The 18,655-nt window shown below is 36.9% G+C and overlaps 2 protein-coding genes across 2 annotated transcripts in view; one reads left to right on the forward strand and one right to left on the reverse strand.

Moving 5' to 3' along the window:
• INSYN2B (inhibitory synaptic factor family member 2B) overlaps window positions 1-3,941 on the forward strand; it is a 34,460-nt gene extending 30,519 nt beyond the window's left edge. The window contains exon 4 of the mRNA XM_030503653.1: window positions 567-3,941. Within this exon, the coding sequence (XP_030359513.1) occupies window positions 567-753 (187 nt within the window). The 3' untranslated portion in view covers window positions 754-3,941. The remainder of the gene's footprint in view (window positions 1-566) is intronic.
• The window catches only part of DOCK2 (dedicator of cytokinesis 2), a 171,249-nt gene that overhangs the window by 101,966 nt on the left and 50,628 nt on the right, over window positions 1-18,655 (reverse strand). The window contains exons 26-27 of the mRNA XM_030503652.1: window positions 12,339-12,487; window positions 5,588-5,683 (exon numbers count right to left, since the gene is read on the reverse strand). Of these exons, the coding sequence (XP_030359512.1) occupies window positions 5,588-5,683; window positions 12,339-12,487 (245 nt within the window). The remainder of the gene's footprint in view (window positions 1-5,587; window positions 5,684-12,338; window positions 12,488-18,655) is intronic.

The raw sequence follows: 18,655 nt of genomic DNA on the forward strand, positions 1-18,655 counted from the left end.
ATCTATTTGAACCTTACTTGGACTTCCCTGCACAGATCTGCATGTCTTCCATAAATAAACATCTTGGCTCTCATTTAACATCAATAATAATTATGGGTTTCAATGGAGAAAGTGAGTTACACTCTAATTTTCTATTAACTCATACCACTTATTTCAAAGACTTAAATATTTGCTTAATTTCATATATTTTTGGTCCTAGTGGAGACATTCACATTTAAAGCACTTGGGAATCCTGAATTCATGCCAAGCCTATGACTGAGTTAGATTACACTATCAAAACCTGACCACGGAAAGGTCATCCTAATACATTTTCCACTCCCTTAAGTTTTGTTTCACTGCATGGGCACAGTGTTGGAGTTTTTAACTCATAGAAAGAAAAAGGTTTCTCTTAGAAAGATTAAGAGATGAACTTCTTTTCAAAGCAGCAACCTATACACCTTGTGTTTTAACCAGGCTCTAATATTGAATAATGCCAAATTATTCTTGTGAGGTAAGCATCCTTTCTGCATGTATTTTACTGAGGGAATTTCTCACTTGCTACCTCAAATCTCTTCATTTTTCCATAGTGTAGAATATGACTTCAGACAACAAGAAGGAAGATTTCATCAGATTTTGAAAACACTGGATCATGCAGAGCAAACTCCAGCTCCAGCTTCACCTCAGAAGCTGCCATCTGATCATCCAGCTCCCGAGAAAAAGGAGTTGAGAAGAAAACCAAAAAAGGTGAAAAGAAAATGCTTCTGGTGGATTTGACTTCCTTAGGGAACCTTCTACATTTCAAAAGCTAAATCTGAAGAGGTTTGAGAGCACACACCTGAAAATATGCTATTCCAACATCACAAAGCTAAAGAATGTTTAATTAGAGTATCTTAAAAATCAAAAGAATTGAATTTACTTAAATCACCTCACTGAATAAAGGTGCATGAAGAAACTGTTTTCAAAAAGAGACTGTTTCTTTCAAGAGGAAGCTTTCTCATTTTTTATCAAGGACACTTTCATATGCTTTGTAAAGACTTTCCAACTTTACAAAAAATTAACTATCTCTACTTTTAAAACACAATGGTAGACAAAACTAAGGGTGTTACACAGTCTTCATTTCCTGTAAGCAGCATGGATTAAGAGGAAAGAATTTCATTGACCTTTAAACAAACCACATAATCAAGAACAAATTCAGGGGAATCTATGTTGTTCAAACAAATCTCTCCTCAAAGGAGACAAGTATTTCACATCCCCACTTTTGTTGTTGTTGTTGTTGTTGTTGTCATCAGCTAATACTTAACAACGAAAGAAGAATTTCAGGTTAAGTTTTACTCCATCCTTTCATTGGTTCAGTTTGAAAAGCAATCATTTAGACGATTCAGTGAATACTCTGAAAAGAATTATAGAATCATAACTCAGTAATTCTAGTCTTACACCCCCTAGTCAAGCAAAGCCTAGTCAGGTGAATTTGAGTTCTGAGGATCTCCAAAGACAAAAATCCATAACCCCCTGGGGAAAACTGCTGCATTTTTCCCCCTCCCCCCCAACATCTAACCTGAATTTGTTGTGCTCTAAAACTTGTGTCCATTACTTGTTTCCTATCCAACTATATCTGTAAAAGGAAGTAGACAGATAATAAAACCTCTCTCCTAAGCTTTTATTTCTTCAAGTCTGAACATATCCAGTTTTCACTGCCTCTCTTCACACGTTATGTGCTGCAGCCCACAGTCATCTTGGTGGTTTCCCTCCAGTAAGTTGATGTATTTCATCTACTTGGAAGCCTACAACAGGACACAATGCCTCAGATGTCATCATGCAATCGAGTGAGGAGAATAACCACTCTGGCTACTGTCTTGCTAAACCACTTGCCCAATTCATCTATTTAAGACCTGTATCACTACACCAAAATATCCCAAGACATGTTTTTTTTGGCCTTAAGGTATAAATAAGTTGATATATTTAATGAACTAATCTGTGTTTTATAAAAAAATATAAGTGCTGAAAAGATTTTATCAGATGTCAGTGGAGCTATTTCCTTCCTTCAGGAATAGCTGAGTTACCAGCTAGCACAGGGTATGCCAATGTAATCTATTTTAGGGTTGATGATACTATTTTCCTCATGAAAACACAGTCATCTTTCATATTGGGGGCAGAGGTGAACCCGTTTTCCAGAAGGGCACATTGTAAAGCCCAAATAATGTATTTTATGTTTAGCGGAATGTCCTGCAGACCTTTTCTTGGAAGTGACTCTGGTTAACCAGTGCAGACGATGCCAGGGTATTCCACAGATTAACTCCTGGATCTTATTTTTCTAACTCGTATTAATTGTGCAATGTTAGTTAAAGATGTCTGGATGCTTTTTGCACACTTCTGTGTTCCTTGAATTCTTAGGGTTAATTACACATTTGAAAACACATTAAAGTCAATTTTGCACAGAATGTTGTCTGGAAGAACTAAGTTTTTTGATAGAACTAGTTGTGTTCATGTAGAAGAGTGCATGTAAAGTGATACGGCTTAATCTATCACACTTGGACAGGACTGACAGTGTTAAAAAACATTTCCATGCTGAGCTCAGTCAGTACAGAAATTACAGGCATAAAATTATCATTATTTTAGAGGCTTTTGAGAACAAAAATCTTCTATGAATTTTTACTAGCAAAAGGGCTGCCTTTAGCGAGACAGAAAACCTCTTCAATAACAAAGGTAAGAATTAAATTATTACATCAAACACGTTACATTACACTCAAATGCATGTACTGCTTATGCTGGTATTCCAAGAACATTCCTATTTTGCACTAGTCTATAATGAGATAATGAAGGATTTACTAGTGTGTAAATGTTTCTTATGTACTATAATAACATTTTAATATTAATATCATCTGTAAAGGTAAAGGTATCATCATAAACAATACCAACAGGCACAACACAAGCAAAACCAGCAAGTCTTCTTCTGCAGTGAACTGATCTTTTGGTCTACAGCCAGACTTCTCCACATGTCAGACACAACATGCTTTCTACATGAAACTTTAGAAACACTAGAGCAAAAGGCTATTTGTTAGATTGAAAGGGAAGGGTGGGAACATGTCAGCCAGGGTGAGCATCAGCCACAGCAAGAGTTGCTATCTATTTTGTTTAGGTTCAACATAGAAATCTGTACATCCTAACAACACAAAACACCTACAATTTAATAGCTTTGTAACATCTAATTGGTGAATCTGAGCTATGTCAAGATTTTACATGTAAGCATTGGGGGCTATTTTTATTGTTTAATAAATATTTGTTATTATTAATTCATATATGAAATTTAAAAATGACCAGACACACTATGCAACTTACGATGTCAGATTTGGAAAAGCAATAGGAATTGGTATATTGTTGGAAGAGAATAGTACTGGCTATAAAAATCTCTGATTTAGAAAACTAAGGTGTAATGCCTAAACCAGTTCCCAGAGTAGAAAATAGATGTTGGATATACCTACAAACACAATCTTAAGTAAAACCTAAAAACACACACGCACACAAACACACAAAAACAACAGCTAACCACAGCTGACAGCACTTGCATACGAAATACTGCAGCCTTCTCTGAAAGGCACATTTCAATGACCGCTACAATACACTAGCGCTAAAAAGTTGCTCAGAACACGGCACATTCCAGAATGACTGTATTGGAAATTTCTGTTTACTGGAGTCAAACTCACTTAAAGAATTCAGAATGTGTGAGTAAAATACTGATTTCTCTGTGCCATAAAACAGCAATTCATGTAGGCCTTTTACAGTTCTGTGCACTTTGAGCTCTTTCCAGAAAGCCACAATACTGAGTAATTCTGATAGCTTAGATACAAAACATCTTCCTAAGGAAATGTATTGTTTAATGTATATTTTGTAAATTTCTAGGTTCTTGAAATGTGACGTTATCTTTTGCAATAAAATGAGATATTTTTCTTGGGTTTCAGGAGTCAGTTAATAACAAACAGCATTTGGATTACAAAGGAAATGAACAATTGTCCTTTGGAAAAGGAAAAGGAATGGTAAATAAATGAACAGGTCTTTCAGGAAATCATACCACAACTTCTCTAGGTAGAGAAAGGATTGCAATATGAATGCTGAACAAAAAAGCTGTAACTTTTAGCTAGACCATCATCTTCTCCAAGCACAGCAGCTCTGCCCAATGCTTTCTCAGGCCATTATTCCCGCAAAGAGTATTGGGTTTTGCACCACTATGCTATCTAGAGTAGCTCTGGTTAACAGAGCAGACTGTTTTCAGCAAAATCTTTTACAGTACAGTAACTTACATGAATATTGCCTAAAACCTTTTCTGTGCAGCAGAACTGCACTCTTTTCATCATGCTGAAATGATACGGTGAACAAAATCAAGAACATATGTTGTATTTATGGTATTTTTATTTACCTAACCAAGCCAATACTGAAGACAAATATTTCTATATTCCACGTATGTTTTACTGCTACAATCACTGTGGTAGGACTTCAGCTACTGCATCACAACACCGTTTAACTGAAAGTCTAAATTTCATCAAGAACTCAAGGTAAAGCTTGAAGATCCAATTTCAATGAACTTGTCCCTTTGTTACAAGTTTAGAAGCACTTGTATAACAAAACAGACAAGGCTTTTTCTTTCAATAGTGAAAATAACCAAGCTGCTGTTAAAGCCTTCAATTGCCAAAACATCATAATGAAGAATGGCATCTAAGTCTTCTTTGCAGTAATTGCAGAGACACAAATTACTTTCCCACCACCAACACCTTCTCCTGAAGGGATTATAACCTTCTGAGCCTGACTTTTTCCAGTAATTACATGACCAAAGCTTACAGCATGCTGTTACCAGCTGAACACAATGCAGCATTTTCCCTTAGGTTCAATTGGCATTGTAGCAAGAAAATATAAAAGAAACTGTAACCCAAAATCCTTTTCAGTCCCTCCCAGCCAATAAACTAGCACATTGTGAAAAGGACACCTGAATTTGAAAATTAACCTGCTTAGCTCTGCCAGAAAGCAAAACCACTCAGGTAAAGGCAAAATCCAGTACTCTATCACGTGCAGTCTTGCAAATGGTAACCTTTTATTAATATAACATGGTATTGGAGCATCATCATCCCTCTCCAGAAACACAGCCAGGAAGAGCAGCTGTTCTGTAGCAACTCCAACCCACCAAAAAGTAAAGCATGTGGAAAAACTGGGAGAAACAGAGCATGCACCCATTACTTATGTGAACTTTTCAGAACAGTCTATTTTTTTATAGTTTTACTTCCACTTCAGATTACTAGAAACATTATTTTCAGTGTGTTAGAATGTGCCCTTTATGTAGGTTTGTGAAACATTCTTCTTTTTGCAAACAAATAACTTCATACTTATTGTTTGGGTTTTTTTGGTTGTTTGGTTGGGTTTTTTTTTATTAAGAAATGCACAAATCTCCCAGTATTCAGCTACAGCGAATGAAAAAACAGAAAACCGTTAGTCCTTTCATTTTAAATCTAAAAAGTTCTCAAATAAGGACTCCACAAATGCTATATCTGCATTTTTTTTTTTTTTTCAGGAGAGGTATAAAATCAGTTTCAAAGTGTTAAAAATATATTAAAGCATTACTCACGATTAAGGGATCATCTCGTCCCATTGTAATAACAGTTCTGTTCACTGTGCGTAATAACTGCACCATTATTTCCTGAATGTGGTTATAAGTTGATGCCTGTTAAAAAAGAAAACAACAAACACCTTTGGTATTCAATCCGTATGTCTTGTGAAAGAAAGAAGAGATCAATTATTTCCATGCTGACAGTTCAAGTTGTAGAATATAACCATCCTATTAAAAGAACAACACTAATTCTTTTTGCTCACGATGTTCCTCAGCTCCAGCAATTTCAGTGGAATACTCATATCAAGTAGTGCCGTCCAATTTTAGCCCTGTCTTACCATAACTGTTTTTCATTATAGAAAGTCATTTCCTATCCCTCACTCAAGGGACTCATGTTTTCCCAGTCACTGAGTGGCCTGTAACTGAACAGTGACTCCCCAGTAACAGAAAATTGAGGCGAATTGTATCGTAGTTCTCCACATAGGCCAACGGCTGTCAGGAGGGTCTGAAGCTCAGTAACAGTCTTAGCTTGCAGTCACAAAGTATGTAATTACTCCAGGACACAGTTATTATCATTTCACTTTGTAGCTGTGTGAGGGAGTCAATTGAAGATGGTTTGCTCTCTGACCCCATAGCCAAAGTACTGGTCGTTGTGCTGCAAAAGGACATCTGATTACTTTAAAACACTCAGCAGGGGGGTATAACCTTACACTCATCACCTTCACTGACTAGACAACTTTGGAAATTAGCATGCAACAACCAAAGAAAGGAAATTCTAAACAAATTTCTGATAGAAAAATAAAAATAGCTTACAGTGAACAAGGCACCTTTTTAATGTCACAGTGACACAGAGAGAGCACCACGGTCACAGAGCCATCTTGATTTGTTAAAAGTATTTGAGGTGACTGAGCCCCAATACCACGCCAGGAGAAACTGCTTCTGACTCTGTTTCTTCTCTGAGACGTCCAACATTGTCCCTTTTCTCGCTCCTGCTCCGATTAAGCTGGATCAGGCCAGCAACCCTTGCAACAGAAATCATCCTCATATCGAGCCATTTATTTACTATCACCATTTAGTCCTATTTTGCCCTTTGACTATGACTAAGCTTAAATGATGTTCTCTCCTGTCATAGCATTTCAAAAGTTACTATATTCTACAAATGAACAATGTATTCTCAGAATAATCAGGTTGTGGTCATGTTTGCTTTTTTTAATTTATATTTCTTTGGTATAGTCCCATACCTGTAACAAGACTACACCTGACAGTTACTGCAGAGAACACACATTTATTGGAGTGCAGTCCCAAAGATGATTTCTCTTCCATCTCCTCCGCTTCCCAATACACGCACCATAAGTTTTAAGATTTATGCCAATCAATTAATATGAAACCCATACAGCATGCTTGTATTTTAAATCTGCTGGAAATAACAGAGAAAGCAAAACTAAAAAGCTACAGTGCATCTCTCCCCACATCAACTTGAATCATGAACCAAATGTTCTATTGTTTTCTTTTCATTTTTTGTAAGTTACCTGAAAAACCTTCCAGTAAAACAGAACTGCACTTTCTCACACAGCAAAGCAAATTTTTCAGGCTTATGCAAAGTTGTAATCAGAAAGAAAATTCTCATTCAGAGAGCAACAACCAGAATCTTTTGGCCTCTGTGTTGCAGAAGCAGAGTATCTTAGACCTCCCGATGAATGGCCTCGCAGTACAAAAAGGAAGATGTAGCCTTGCTGCTGGGTGGTTGAACAGCAGCTGCCCCTGGCACTAGAGTATCTGCACAGGCTTTTCATTTTTGAGGTGTTAATTATACAGCTAGAAAGGAAGAAATTATTTGAAACATCCCTTGTAAAACACTATAAATTTGATCAGACTAAGGGGCTACACAAGTCACTCTTACCAACTGAAGTATTTCTCTTTGCAGGACTGCTAATGCACTACAGGTACATTGAACTGCATCACAGATTCTTTATTACTGTTTCACCATACAGTGTATTAGTTACTGCACCCTGCTTGAAACTAAGAACGGGGGGCAGAGTGTAATATGAAAGATATTCAGAGGGGAATGGCATCTCACAAGAAGTCAGAAAAAAGGACAAGCAGACAGATGTTGACAGTGTGAGGTAGAGGAGAAAAAGCATGTTAAAAAAGATAAGCCAACCACAGGAAGTTAAAATGCCACCAAGGTGCTTGATAGCATCTTTTCTTGGTCTAGAACATATACAGAAGACCTCTTTCATACACTGCTTTCAGGACACAAAATGCAACACATGGTCAAATGTGACTCTGCTACTGGAAACATTGGTGAAAACCACTCAAAAAAAATGCATTCCATCCAAGTATTGCTCTTATCAGATCTAGTCATTCTCTACTTAACAGATAAAGTTTACACAGTGAAAAACAGAGGAAACTGCAATATTGAGCATACAGCCATGGAACTGTTTGGTAGCCTTGCAGTGAAATCCATCTGCCTGCGCCAGATGCTTGTGTTTTTCAGCAGGATTTTGTTTCTTTTGTGAAAGGCATCTTATTTGTTCTTTGAACTTGAATGCTTTCCATATTCACTAGCAATACTGCAATGTCAACTGCAACTTTCAGGAAATAATCAGCTGCTACACTCTGAGTAAGGTTTTGATATCTCTTCAGAGTGTACTCTTGATGAATGTTGGTTTATTTACAGAGGTCTCAGCAGCTTTTCTGGTTTGTGTTGGATTTTTTATTTTCCTCCTTTTCTAACTTTTCTAGTATATTTTTCTTGTACTTTGACTATAGCACTATATTTTATGATTGTGTACTCCTGTCCGAAAGCTGTTTGCCATCCCTAATTCTAGAGTATTGCATTTATTAAATACTTTCAAGATTTGCTTTGAAGGGTACCCCGGTGCATCAAGTCAAAATGTAGCATTTTGTTTCAAACCAGTGTTCCTGGCTGTTGAAACAATACATCCGAGGCCAGCAGGGAACATATGGCAAGCCACCTGCCACATGAAATTTTATCCAGCTACCAGTTAACAGAGCAGTAGAGAAACGTAGAGCAACCTAAAGTACAACACATTTATACAATTATGTACCCTGCCCCTGAATCCACAAGAAGCACATAACACACCTTTCCTGGATAAAAATCTAATATACGCTCAAGCATGCAAAGGTTGTTTTCTGCTAAGCCTTTGAATTTGCAGATAAGCGCTAGCAAATCAATTAGAATGGTTTCTTTATGAAACTGAGACTACCCTTCTTTTTGATAATCTGAGGAACAATTAGGCATTCAATACTGACATTGCTAATGTAACAAAAACAGTGTTTTCACGCATTGCCTATACACAAGATTTCAGCTTTCATTTTAGTTGTTTCTAGGCTTCAGAAGACAGTCTAGCAACCCACTGTAACATACATTTTGTATGTTTTATTTGTAGACCATAATTCACTTCACAAGAATAATATATATCTTTTGGTGAAACCGGGACCCCCGACCATTTGGCTGCAGCCCATTTGATTAAACATAAGACTTTTCAGAAGCTAAATTAACAACTTGTACTATATATAAATTCTCCCTCGGAAAACATGAATTGTATTATTCTATTTAATGGAATATGGTCATCACAAATGTATGCCTGAAAAAGGCATGAGACAATCACAGCTCATACATGATATATGCAGGTCAGCAGTAGAAAGTTCACATACAGAACTCAACTGCCTTCAGATTCATTGATGGGATGGATGCACACACTGGTACAGAAATAAGCTAATAGAAAATCCAAACCAAACAAAATTCCACTCTCTGTAAAAATACCACCACAGAGTAATAGCAGTTATGGTTTGATTTAGCTTTCATGTTCCATTTAAACTTCTACAGGGTTGAGAAAAAAATTAGAATGATTTCATCATCGCAGAGTCAGCCATGAACTTCAGATTATGATAGAGGTCTCATTTATTTGGACAGTGACAAACAGACTCCTTCAGAATGATAAGATTACATAGCCTGTACTTGAGATATTCACTTGGAAATAACTCTTTGGTCAACTCATTTCAGCCATCCCAGCTGTGTCCCCTCCCAAACTCTTGCCCAGATCCAGCCTACTGCCCTTCATGGGGCAGAGTGAGAAACTCAGAAGGCACCTACACTGTGCAAGCACTGCTGAGCAATAACTAAAATTTTCATTGATGTGTTATCAACACTGGTTTGGTCACAAATCTAAACCATAGCATCATAGGAGCCACCGCAAAAAAAACTGTTATACCACCTGGATCCACTATGCTCATGCTCTTATGCAGCCAGATCTATGTGTTTTCCCCAGGACATATGCAGAAAAAAAGAGCATACATAAAAGGATAAATATGTTTGCGTGTTTTTTTAAACACATAGTTCATAATGCATTGTTCTGACTGAATACTGCCTGCAGAAGAACATAAGCTAACTGGCCCTACAAGAACATGCAGGTTCCCTGAGTTCCTTTGAAGTACTCTTTTGCTAAAGTCTTAAGATCAACCATAAGTTAGGCAAATGCTTTACAAATTTCTGTACAATTCTAAAATGCTCCCAGACTCATTTGCCAATATAATCAACAGCTTAAAATACAGCTGCTGCCAAATCTTGATTTCTGCACGAGACAGGAAAAGGTTCCATGTCAAAGTTTACCATTACATTTTGTGGTGTAAGCACTATAAATAAAACCTCATTCTAATACAGTAAATATTAAACTATAAGATATATATCAGATTAGAGACAAAGTCACCTTATGAAGGGCTCAGACTGCATGAATCAAAGCTATTGTGAAGGAGGAAAAGGGAAGTGTTTTTAATTAAAACAGAAACAAGATGTCATGGATTTCACCATGACCTTCGTCAACCATTTACTTGCAGTTCTGAGCTTCAACTGTATTTCACAGGTGCTCAAAGCACACAGTCTCAAAGCTATAAATCTGATTTTAGACTTGATTCAGTCAAAACAATGTCATCCAGGTCCAAAAGTTGTTTGCTTTAGAGGCAATTTAAAATGAAACATAAGCACCTTGCCCAGATGCCTAACAATGAAAGACTATTCATCAAAACCATGTCCTTAACATAAATCCGTGCTCTTAACAATGTACCTGCTACCTGCAGAACCCAGCAGCTAGGCAGCAGCTGGAGACAATACTGTTTGAACAGAAGGATCTGATGATTCACATGTTCCCACTCTCTAAACAATGTAGGGCAAAACAGTAGAGAAAAGCAGTAGAGGTAATGCTCCAATACCTTTTTCTTTGATGAAGAAAATACATTCTTCAAAAATTCTGTAACAACTTCAAAGATCACCTCACAATATAAAATTTGAGCACACAAAACAGACCAACTACTGCTGTTTCTTTTCTGTCCTTTGTCTTTTTCTGTCTGCTTCTAGGGATTGTTCTCCAGCAGGTCAAATCATTTGTTGTCTTAGAAAGTCACTGAAAGATGCAGGAAATTAACTGTTCAGTAGAAACTGCGTTAACTTTAAGGTTCAAGTGCAATCCTATAAGAAATAATTCGGTTAATTAGCAAAACAGTTCTCTATATCTAGATCACCCTGAATAAAGGTATTCAAAGCAGATAACCTAAATAGTACTATCGTAATAATGTGGTCATGTAATGAACCTTTTCCATTCACCTGCACGAGTATGGGATAGAAAGTATTTCCCAGTGTAAGTCAAAAGTGTACATTCTTGAAACAAGATTTTTCATTTTAGCTCAAAAATAAACTGCAGTGTTGCACTCCAGAGGAGAAATCTGCATCATCTCTTAAAGATGAATTACTGCCTTATGCCTTAGAGACTGCTGTACTGAAGGCGTTGCCTTCCTTTACTCTTTTTTCCTCCTCCAAGTAAGTCATATCAAAAGTGAATGTTTAGTACTAAAGCAGTTAGTGTTTAGTGTAGCTAAAAAATTGAGACCATGACCCAGGGATTCTCTGTCAAAGAAAGGAAAATACCACCAGTGATAGTCATGTATTTCCTGTTGTAGTTTAAAAAAGTCTTATATTTCATGACATATACCTTAATATATTCTAGCATTCATATTGTCTCTGATCAGCAATTATATTGCCAGAAGGCATGCCAGGTCATATATTTTTTCTCAGCAAAAGCATCCAGTTCTTTTTGTTGATGTCCCAACTATTCCGGAATGTTTCTTATATTCATAAATATGATCCCTCCAGAGGGGTTGTCACATGCTGATACCAGTATTAGATTTAAACCTGCTCTAAGGAACTTTCTCCTTATCTTAGAAATTCATCAGTATTTATTGTAAACACAATTTGTAGATAACTGCCACCCAAACATCTCACAAAGACTCAACAATTTACAGGGTAGCTCCCTTACAAGAAGTTTTTGGAGAAATGCTACTTGTTTTTAGCAGATGTGAAGATGTTTTTTTAAATGCATGTGTTTTAAATTCTCAGCAGTTTTCATGACATAATGGGTGCCATTGAACTTTATTAGTGAAAACTATAAGTGCCTAAACCTCTGCTAGGCAAAACATAGCAGCCTCACTGCATTTAATACTACAGCGACTTATAGCAGCTGACTATTTAAGGAACATATAATCGTGAAATAAGAAGAGATAGCATAGATTTCAGTACTTCTCCTCTAATAGCTCAACTGCCCTTTAACTTAAATTCATGAATAATAGGAGACAAGTTCAATTTGCCACTGACTTGTATTAAAAATTTAAATGAGATTCATCTGCATCAATAATTTACTACCTCATCAGCTCAGGCTTACCACAGCCTTGGACTATCTATATCATCAATACTTACAGGGTCTTGAGAGCTCAGAACCTCCAGGATGCTATTGAGTAATTCAACACAGTATTTCTTCTCTTGGGCCTGGAGCTGCTGATCATCCTTTTGTTCCAGTAATTCCTTCAGCTCTTTTGTAATCACAGGAAGCAGAATGTCCCTGCATTCTAGAAGAAAGCAAATTATCTTAAGAACAAATATAAATCAAATACTACTCCTCAAGCACAACATGCTGTAACAGCCACAGTCCTCTCCAACATTGAATTGTTGATTTTCCAATTATGCCTCAGGGATATTCTTAAACTTACGTGATGATTTTGTAAGCCAACAATCCTTCTCACATAGCAAAAAAACCCCTGATAATAATACTTGCCCCAAACATTTAGGAACAAATTTTTCACTTTACGTACAAAGCACCTGGAAATAAGCTATGTTTAAGTAGTGGCAAATTTTAATGTAAGAAAAATACTATAAATATAAAATCATTCTTTCTGAAAATAAGACACAAACACCAACAGAATTGTTCTATATGTGCATCATTTTGAAACATATCTTGTAAGAACACAGACAAGCAAAAGACTAATAAAAAGCAACCTATGCATACATTTATTGTTATTTAGGGAAGCTGACACAAAGAGCGAGCATTTCATCTCACATGAACATGAACTTCTTAGGACAGAGCTGTGTACAAGAAATGTCAGGAGGACAAGACACACAAAACTGAAATAAGCTCACTGAAGGCACTACCTACCAAAGAATAAAAGTTACATGGTTTTGTCTAATGTAACTGCTACATGTCACCAAGTGATTTAAGCAGCAACTTGCTTATACAGTGCTATGTAATTAAAGAGGGTACAGCACAACGGTGTGAATAACGCTGAGCAGATGCTTCAAAGATTTGTTATAGTTATGAAAATAACCTGGGAAGAAGACAGAGCTGAACATAGCTTCAAACGTTCTACCTCAGAATCAAATCTGTAAAGAACTCCAGAAGCATTCTACTCACAGACAGTGAGCTGCAGTTCCTACTTATTTCCACTCAACTGATCTTTTATTGCTTTAAATTCTTGTCTGTATTAACTCTTTGGAAAAATATTTATATCAGAGATTGGATACTGTTTTCTTTCAACACCACGTATCACAGCTTCTGAAAATAACACAACAAAACTAGAAAACCTTAATTGCTGCAAACAAAAATGAAAATGTGGCTTTTTATTTTTTCTTTTAACAATTATTAAGAACACGTTACCTGGACATACAGCGTACTCACTGATAAAAAAGTGGAGGGCGAGCCTTAGTGAAACTGTATCCAATGTGATGTAAAACAAGACAGGGGCTCAGAATCCTCCCAAAGATAGGAGGGTAAGAAAGAAAGAGAGAAGAAAAGAAAAGGAAGTAGACTGTAAGTTTCTGAATGTTGCAGATGAATCAGCAGAAGCCATTCATGCAGATTATTCTTATTTCACGTTACAGCTCCAAGCCATATAAAGCCAGCAGCTTTTAATCAAGTCTAAGGAGCAGCATAATATCTTGCCTCAGAAAGTATCTCTACTCCTGGTAATGCCACAACATGAATAAACACTACTTACTTGATTTTAATATAACCCTTGTTCCAAGCTACAAGAGAAATCTTACTCTATGACTAAATTACAAACTCACCAGTATGGCAGCAGTTACAGAACACGTATCAACACAGGACCTGTTCAATGAGCAGTGTAAAAAGGAATTTCACACCACTTACAGCTCATTTATGTGACCAATTCTGCACTTACACAAGCTTCCTGCACTTACTGCAGGACACAGACAACACCTCTGATCCAGAAACCAAACAGCTGCACTTAAAAAGCGCTTAGCAGAGCACACTAACACTTCTGAAGTACTCCAGTGTGGATTTATGTCCATGGAGACAAACTGCCCTCCAAAAGTCACCGATACAAGTAGATTCCTTATCACCACCTGCAGACACTCAACATTCTACACATTTCTGAAACTGAGCTGTAATTTCATAATTAGCAAATTCTTTCTTGATTTGCGCATATGAACCACCTCTATTAAGTAATTCTAAATGCAACAACTGCAGCGCCATTAGCTTCTTGACCAAAAACTACACCAAAGAAACATGATGCTTATATGGCCTTATGTATTCAGGCAACAAATAAATCCAAGTTGTAAATTAGGTTATTACTAACCTACTTTTGAAAAAACTAAAACACAAGCTTTCATTCTGGTTTCATTGCAGTCTGTGGAAACTGTCCTTCAACAGCCCAGGGTTGTTCAGGGGGGAAACAGTTCATACCATGACAAGTTCATTTATCAAGGTTCTCACCACTACAAAAATATTGACGATATTTTTCCTTTAGATATAATATTTATTGGTAACTAAGTTCATTTCATGATGGTTATGAAAAGACCCTAAGCCTGTTAGTGTAAACCCCTGCTAAACATACTAGTAAGAACACCCACTTTTCCAACACAGCAATGACTGCTTCATTCCCACTGCACAGTTGGACTGAAAGAGTTATTTGCCAGACTTGTAACTTCCCCCTGCAGCCCATATGCTGCCAAGGTAGAAGATACATGACACCTCAGTGACATGCATGCAAGGAACTTGTTTATGAAGTTGCAAAAGGAATTAAAATGGGACTGCAGTGATTTACAGCCTGCTCCTGAAAGATGGCATACATTTAGCATATTAAAAAGTGGATCTAATAAAAAAATGGACTCACAACTGAAACTGTATATAAGGAAAAACTTCTTTCTCATGAGGGTCAGGCAGTAGAATGAACAGCTTCCATAGACTCTATCTTTGGAGGTTTTCAAAACCCAACTGGAGCAAGTCCAGAGAATACAAAATGCCCTCTGTTGTCTATCATTTAAAAACCACACATACATACGTATTTTGGTAATAAAAAAAAAAAAAAAAAAAAAGCCTTAGAAATAATTTTTGTTCTGCATAAAACCATAAAACTTCTTAAACATTCCTATAGTTCTGAGAGGACTGCTGAGGCAGAAGGTACAATGGATTTCCTCCAGTTCTATGAGCTAATTGCTCTACAAGCTTCATTACTCCCAGACGTACTTTACATTATAAATTAAAATTTGAGCCATATTTGATACATACAGAATCTATTAAAAGGACTTAACAGAGGCACTTGATCAATTATTTAGAGTGCATTTTCAGATGTGAACAAAATTGAAGTGTCAAGCTCCATGGAAAGGTTGTTTAACCAGTCTTAGCTATAGTGTTCCCTTAAAAAAACCCAAACCCTGCAACTGTAAATAATGGGAAAATTGTTCAACATATTTTCATTATGAAACTGTCTTTTTGTGTTAATTATTTTGGTTTACACTAAGGCTATATGCCTGGGTATTTGTGACTGGCTGCTAAACACACACATCTTTTTACTTGAGCCAATACAGAATACCTTTATTTTGTGTGGAGTAAAGAACTTAGATAATGTATTTCCAGGACATTATTCATAAACAAAAGACAATAGTCTTAAAAAAGGAAAATTAATTAGGTTTTATAAGACATCCCACATGAGGATGCAACTCCATCATGTTCTCATGAACACATACAATCTAAGTACCTGAAAAGTAATAGCATTTGTAGCAAACAAGACCTGGGCTCAGCGTGAGTCTGCAGGAGGACCGGTATTAACACAAAAGTGCATTCATGCTTTCTCATCATTAAAAACCCTGTTAAAACCATTTCACTAGAATATTACACAAAATCTGAAAACACTCTATTATGTAGGGAAGATGAAATGTTTACTGAATGGGTATACAAATTCAGATATGAAGGTATCATTGCACAAATTAAGTAAGCAAAATGAGCTAAGTGCTCACTTGAGTATCAATTACACACTGGCTAAGGAAAAGGAAAAAAAAAAACTCGTGGAAGGCAGCAACTGAGAAAATAAATAGCTGAAGTAAAATTTGCTGTTCTCGTATTTGATGATCTGAACTCATTACTGAGTTCATCTGATCTTACTGAGTATGTCTTTAGTAAGTTTGCAGATGACACCATGTTGGCTGGAAGTGTTGATCAACTGAAGGAAAGGAAGACTTTACAGAGGGATTTGGACAGGCTGGATCAAGTGCTGTGGACAATGTATGAGGTTCAACAAGGCTCAATGCCAGGTCATGCACTTGGGCTACAACAACTCCATGGAACACTCTAGGCTTGGGGAAGCGTGGCTGGAAAGCTGCTTGGCAGGAAAGGACCTGCAGTGTTGGTTGACAACTGACTATGTGTACTGCCCCAAACTGTATTTGAGCACATACATAGTCAAAACACAGTTTGAGCCCCTTGCATTTATTTCATTAAGGTCTGTCAAGAGACATATGGCCCAGGTATTTATCAACACCAAATTCCAACACACTTCTCAGAAGTTCCCTGGTAGCACACTCCTGAATTAAGACAGGTAGATGCGTTCTTGTAAAAGATTAAGCAGTTATATGTTTCAGTTTTGGGTTTGATTGTTATTGTTTGGGGGGGGGGGGGGAAGAGAGGTTCGCACCCCCTTATTCGCCTTATTCTCCTTCAGAAGATACCAATTTCTTCTGTACCAGGTAAGTCATTAATGTAATAATGTCATTTAAAAACAGACATTTGGGTCTCCTTTAGTAAAAATCACAGACGGGCTTCATTCCTGACTGCCTCCTGTGTGCAGCCAAAATGGTAATAAAGATTTAACACCACTTTTGTCTCCCTTAGGAAACACTACTCTTGATTCCCTGGCACGCCTGTAGTCACATCCATCTGTTAGGATGGCTTCCTGCCCACTTAAAAACTAGCATGCCAAATTAATAAGGACACAGGTATCATCCAAATACAGATCTAGAACAAAGCCTAAAAAATAAAATCAGTGAACAAGATTCTTTCAAGGAGGATAGAATTCTGATGGCAGCCAGTGCTCAATTAAAGCACCATGCATCTTCACAAAGGACATCTGGTCACAGCTGTAGGCATCTTTCTATTAAAAGATGCCTCTTTGTTATTTGCCATTTAATTTTTGCTGGGAGCACAAATGTAATGAATTTTAAATTGTATATGTTTTCTTAATTTCTAAATGTAAATTGGAATTTCACAGTTTAGGTGAGAGCCATAGAAAGGGGAGGTCATCTACAAGTTTTGACAGCACTTCAATATGCAAATTCTTGTCTCCTGGAATCTAGCACTAACATAGGAAGGAGAAACACAACAGTTGATCCTCTGAAGCCACCATACAACATTGCTGCTCACCACTCCAAGCAACTGAAATTAGAATAGCTACGGTGCTAATGGTCACAGCACACCACTGCAACCAGTCATAACACTGCACTACAGTGCTAATGGTCACAGCACACCACTGTAACCAGTCATAACACTGCAGTGAAGTTTGGAGATATGCCTCCAAACTTCCAGGCATATCTTCTAGCTTCTCCGCTCCACACAGGAGCTGAGTAATGCCATGTATTCAAAGGCAGCCAGAGCAACATGCAACACTATCATTGCTTTAGCTAAAACAACACTTCAGTGTTGTTCAGTGCCTTTTCCAGCCATTATAGCCTGCCAGAAATGGTTGTCAGCATTTCCTCGCTGGCAGATTTCATAATTTGCTTTGTGTTCGGATTATTATATTGATGAATTCCAACTTGCATGTTTCCACATTCCATTTAATTGACACAAAATGTTGCTAAAGCTTCATATCAATGACTGCAATACACCTTTGTTCTCTTTTCTATTTCTAGTTATAAACAGAGTTTTACACATACATTCAGAAGTTCATTGTTAAAACTAACGAGTTCACCTAACTTGATTTACAGTTCCATATATCAAGCTTCTTGAAAAAATATGACTAAATAATTGCCATAATTCATCACATCTAACAAAAAGTTACCAGTAGCAATATTGAGCATGTCACATACTCCTCCACAAACAGCAGAAAGCAATGGCTGTAATCTGCATGCATTCATCACAAATATTTGCAGATAAATACCTACAAATATGCATATGGCTTCCTTATCCCTATCAAGATACTGCAGGAATAAAAAAGGCAAAAAAATAAATACAGGAGTTGAAGTGATGCATTAAAGGTAATAGATCCTTAAAAACACTACTGCATATTACAAAAGTAGGAAGGAGAAAAAAAACCAAAACAAACCTACTCTTAGAAGTGTGTTTCTTGAACAACTCTCGTCCAAGCTATATAAAAAATTCAAGAATGAATCCACAGGAATGATTTTGTGTTTCAACAGAGATCTATTTTAATGGAATTTATGGACAGTGAGTATTTTCCATTTTTTTCTAGTAGCTAATTCATTAACAATTCCTATGTTCAAACATTCTA

Source organism: Strigops habroptila, chromosome 12 (genome assembly GCF_004027225.2).
Source record: "Strigops habroptila isolate Jane chromosome 12, bStrHab1.2.pri, whole genome shotgun sequence".
NCBI lineage: Eukaryota > Metazoa > Chordata > Aves > Psittaciformes > Psittacidae > Strigops > Strigops habroptila.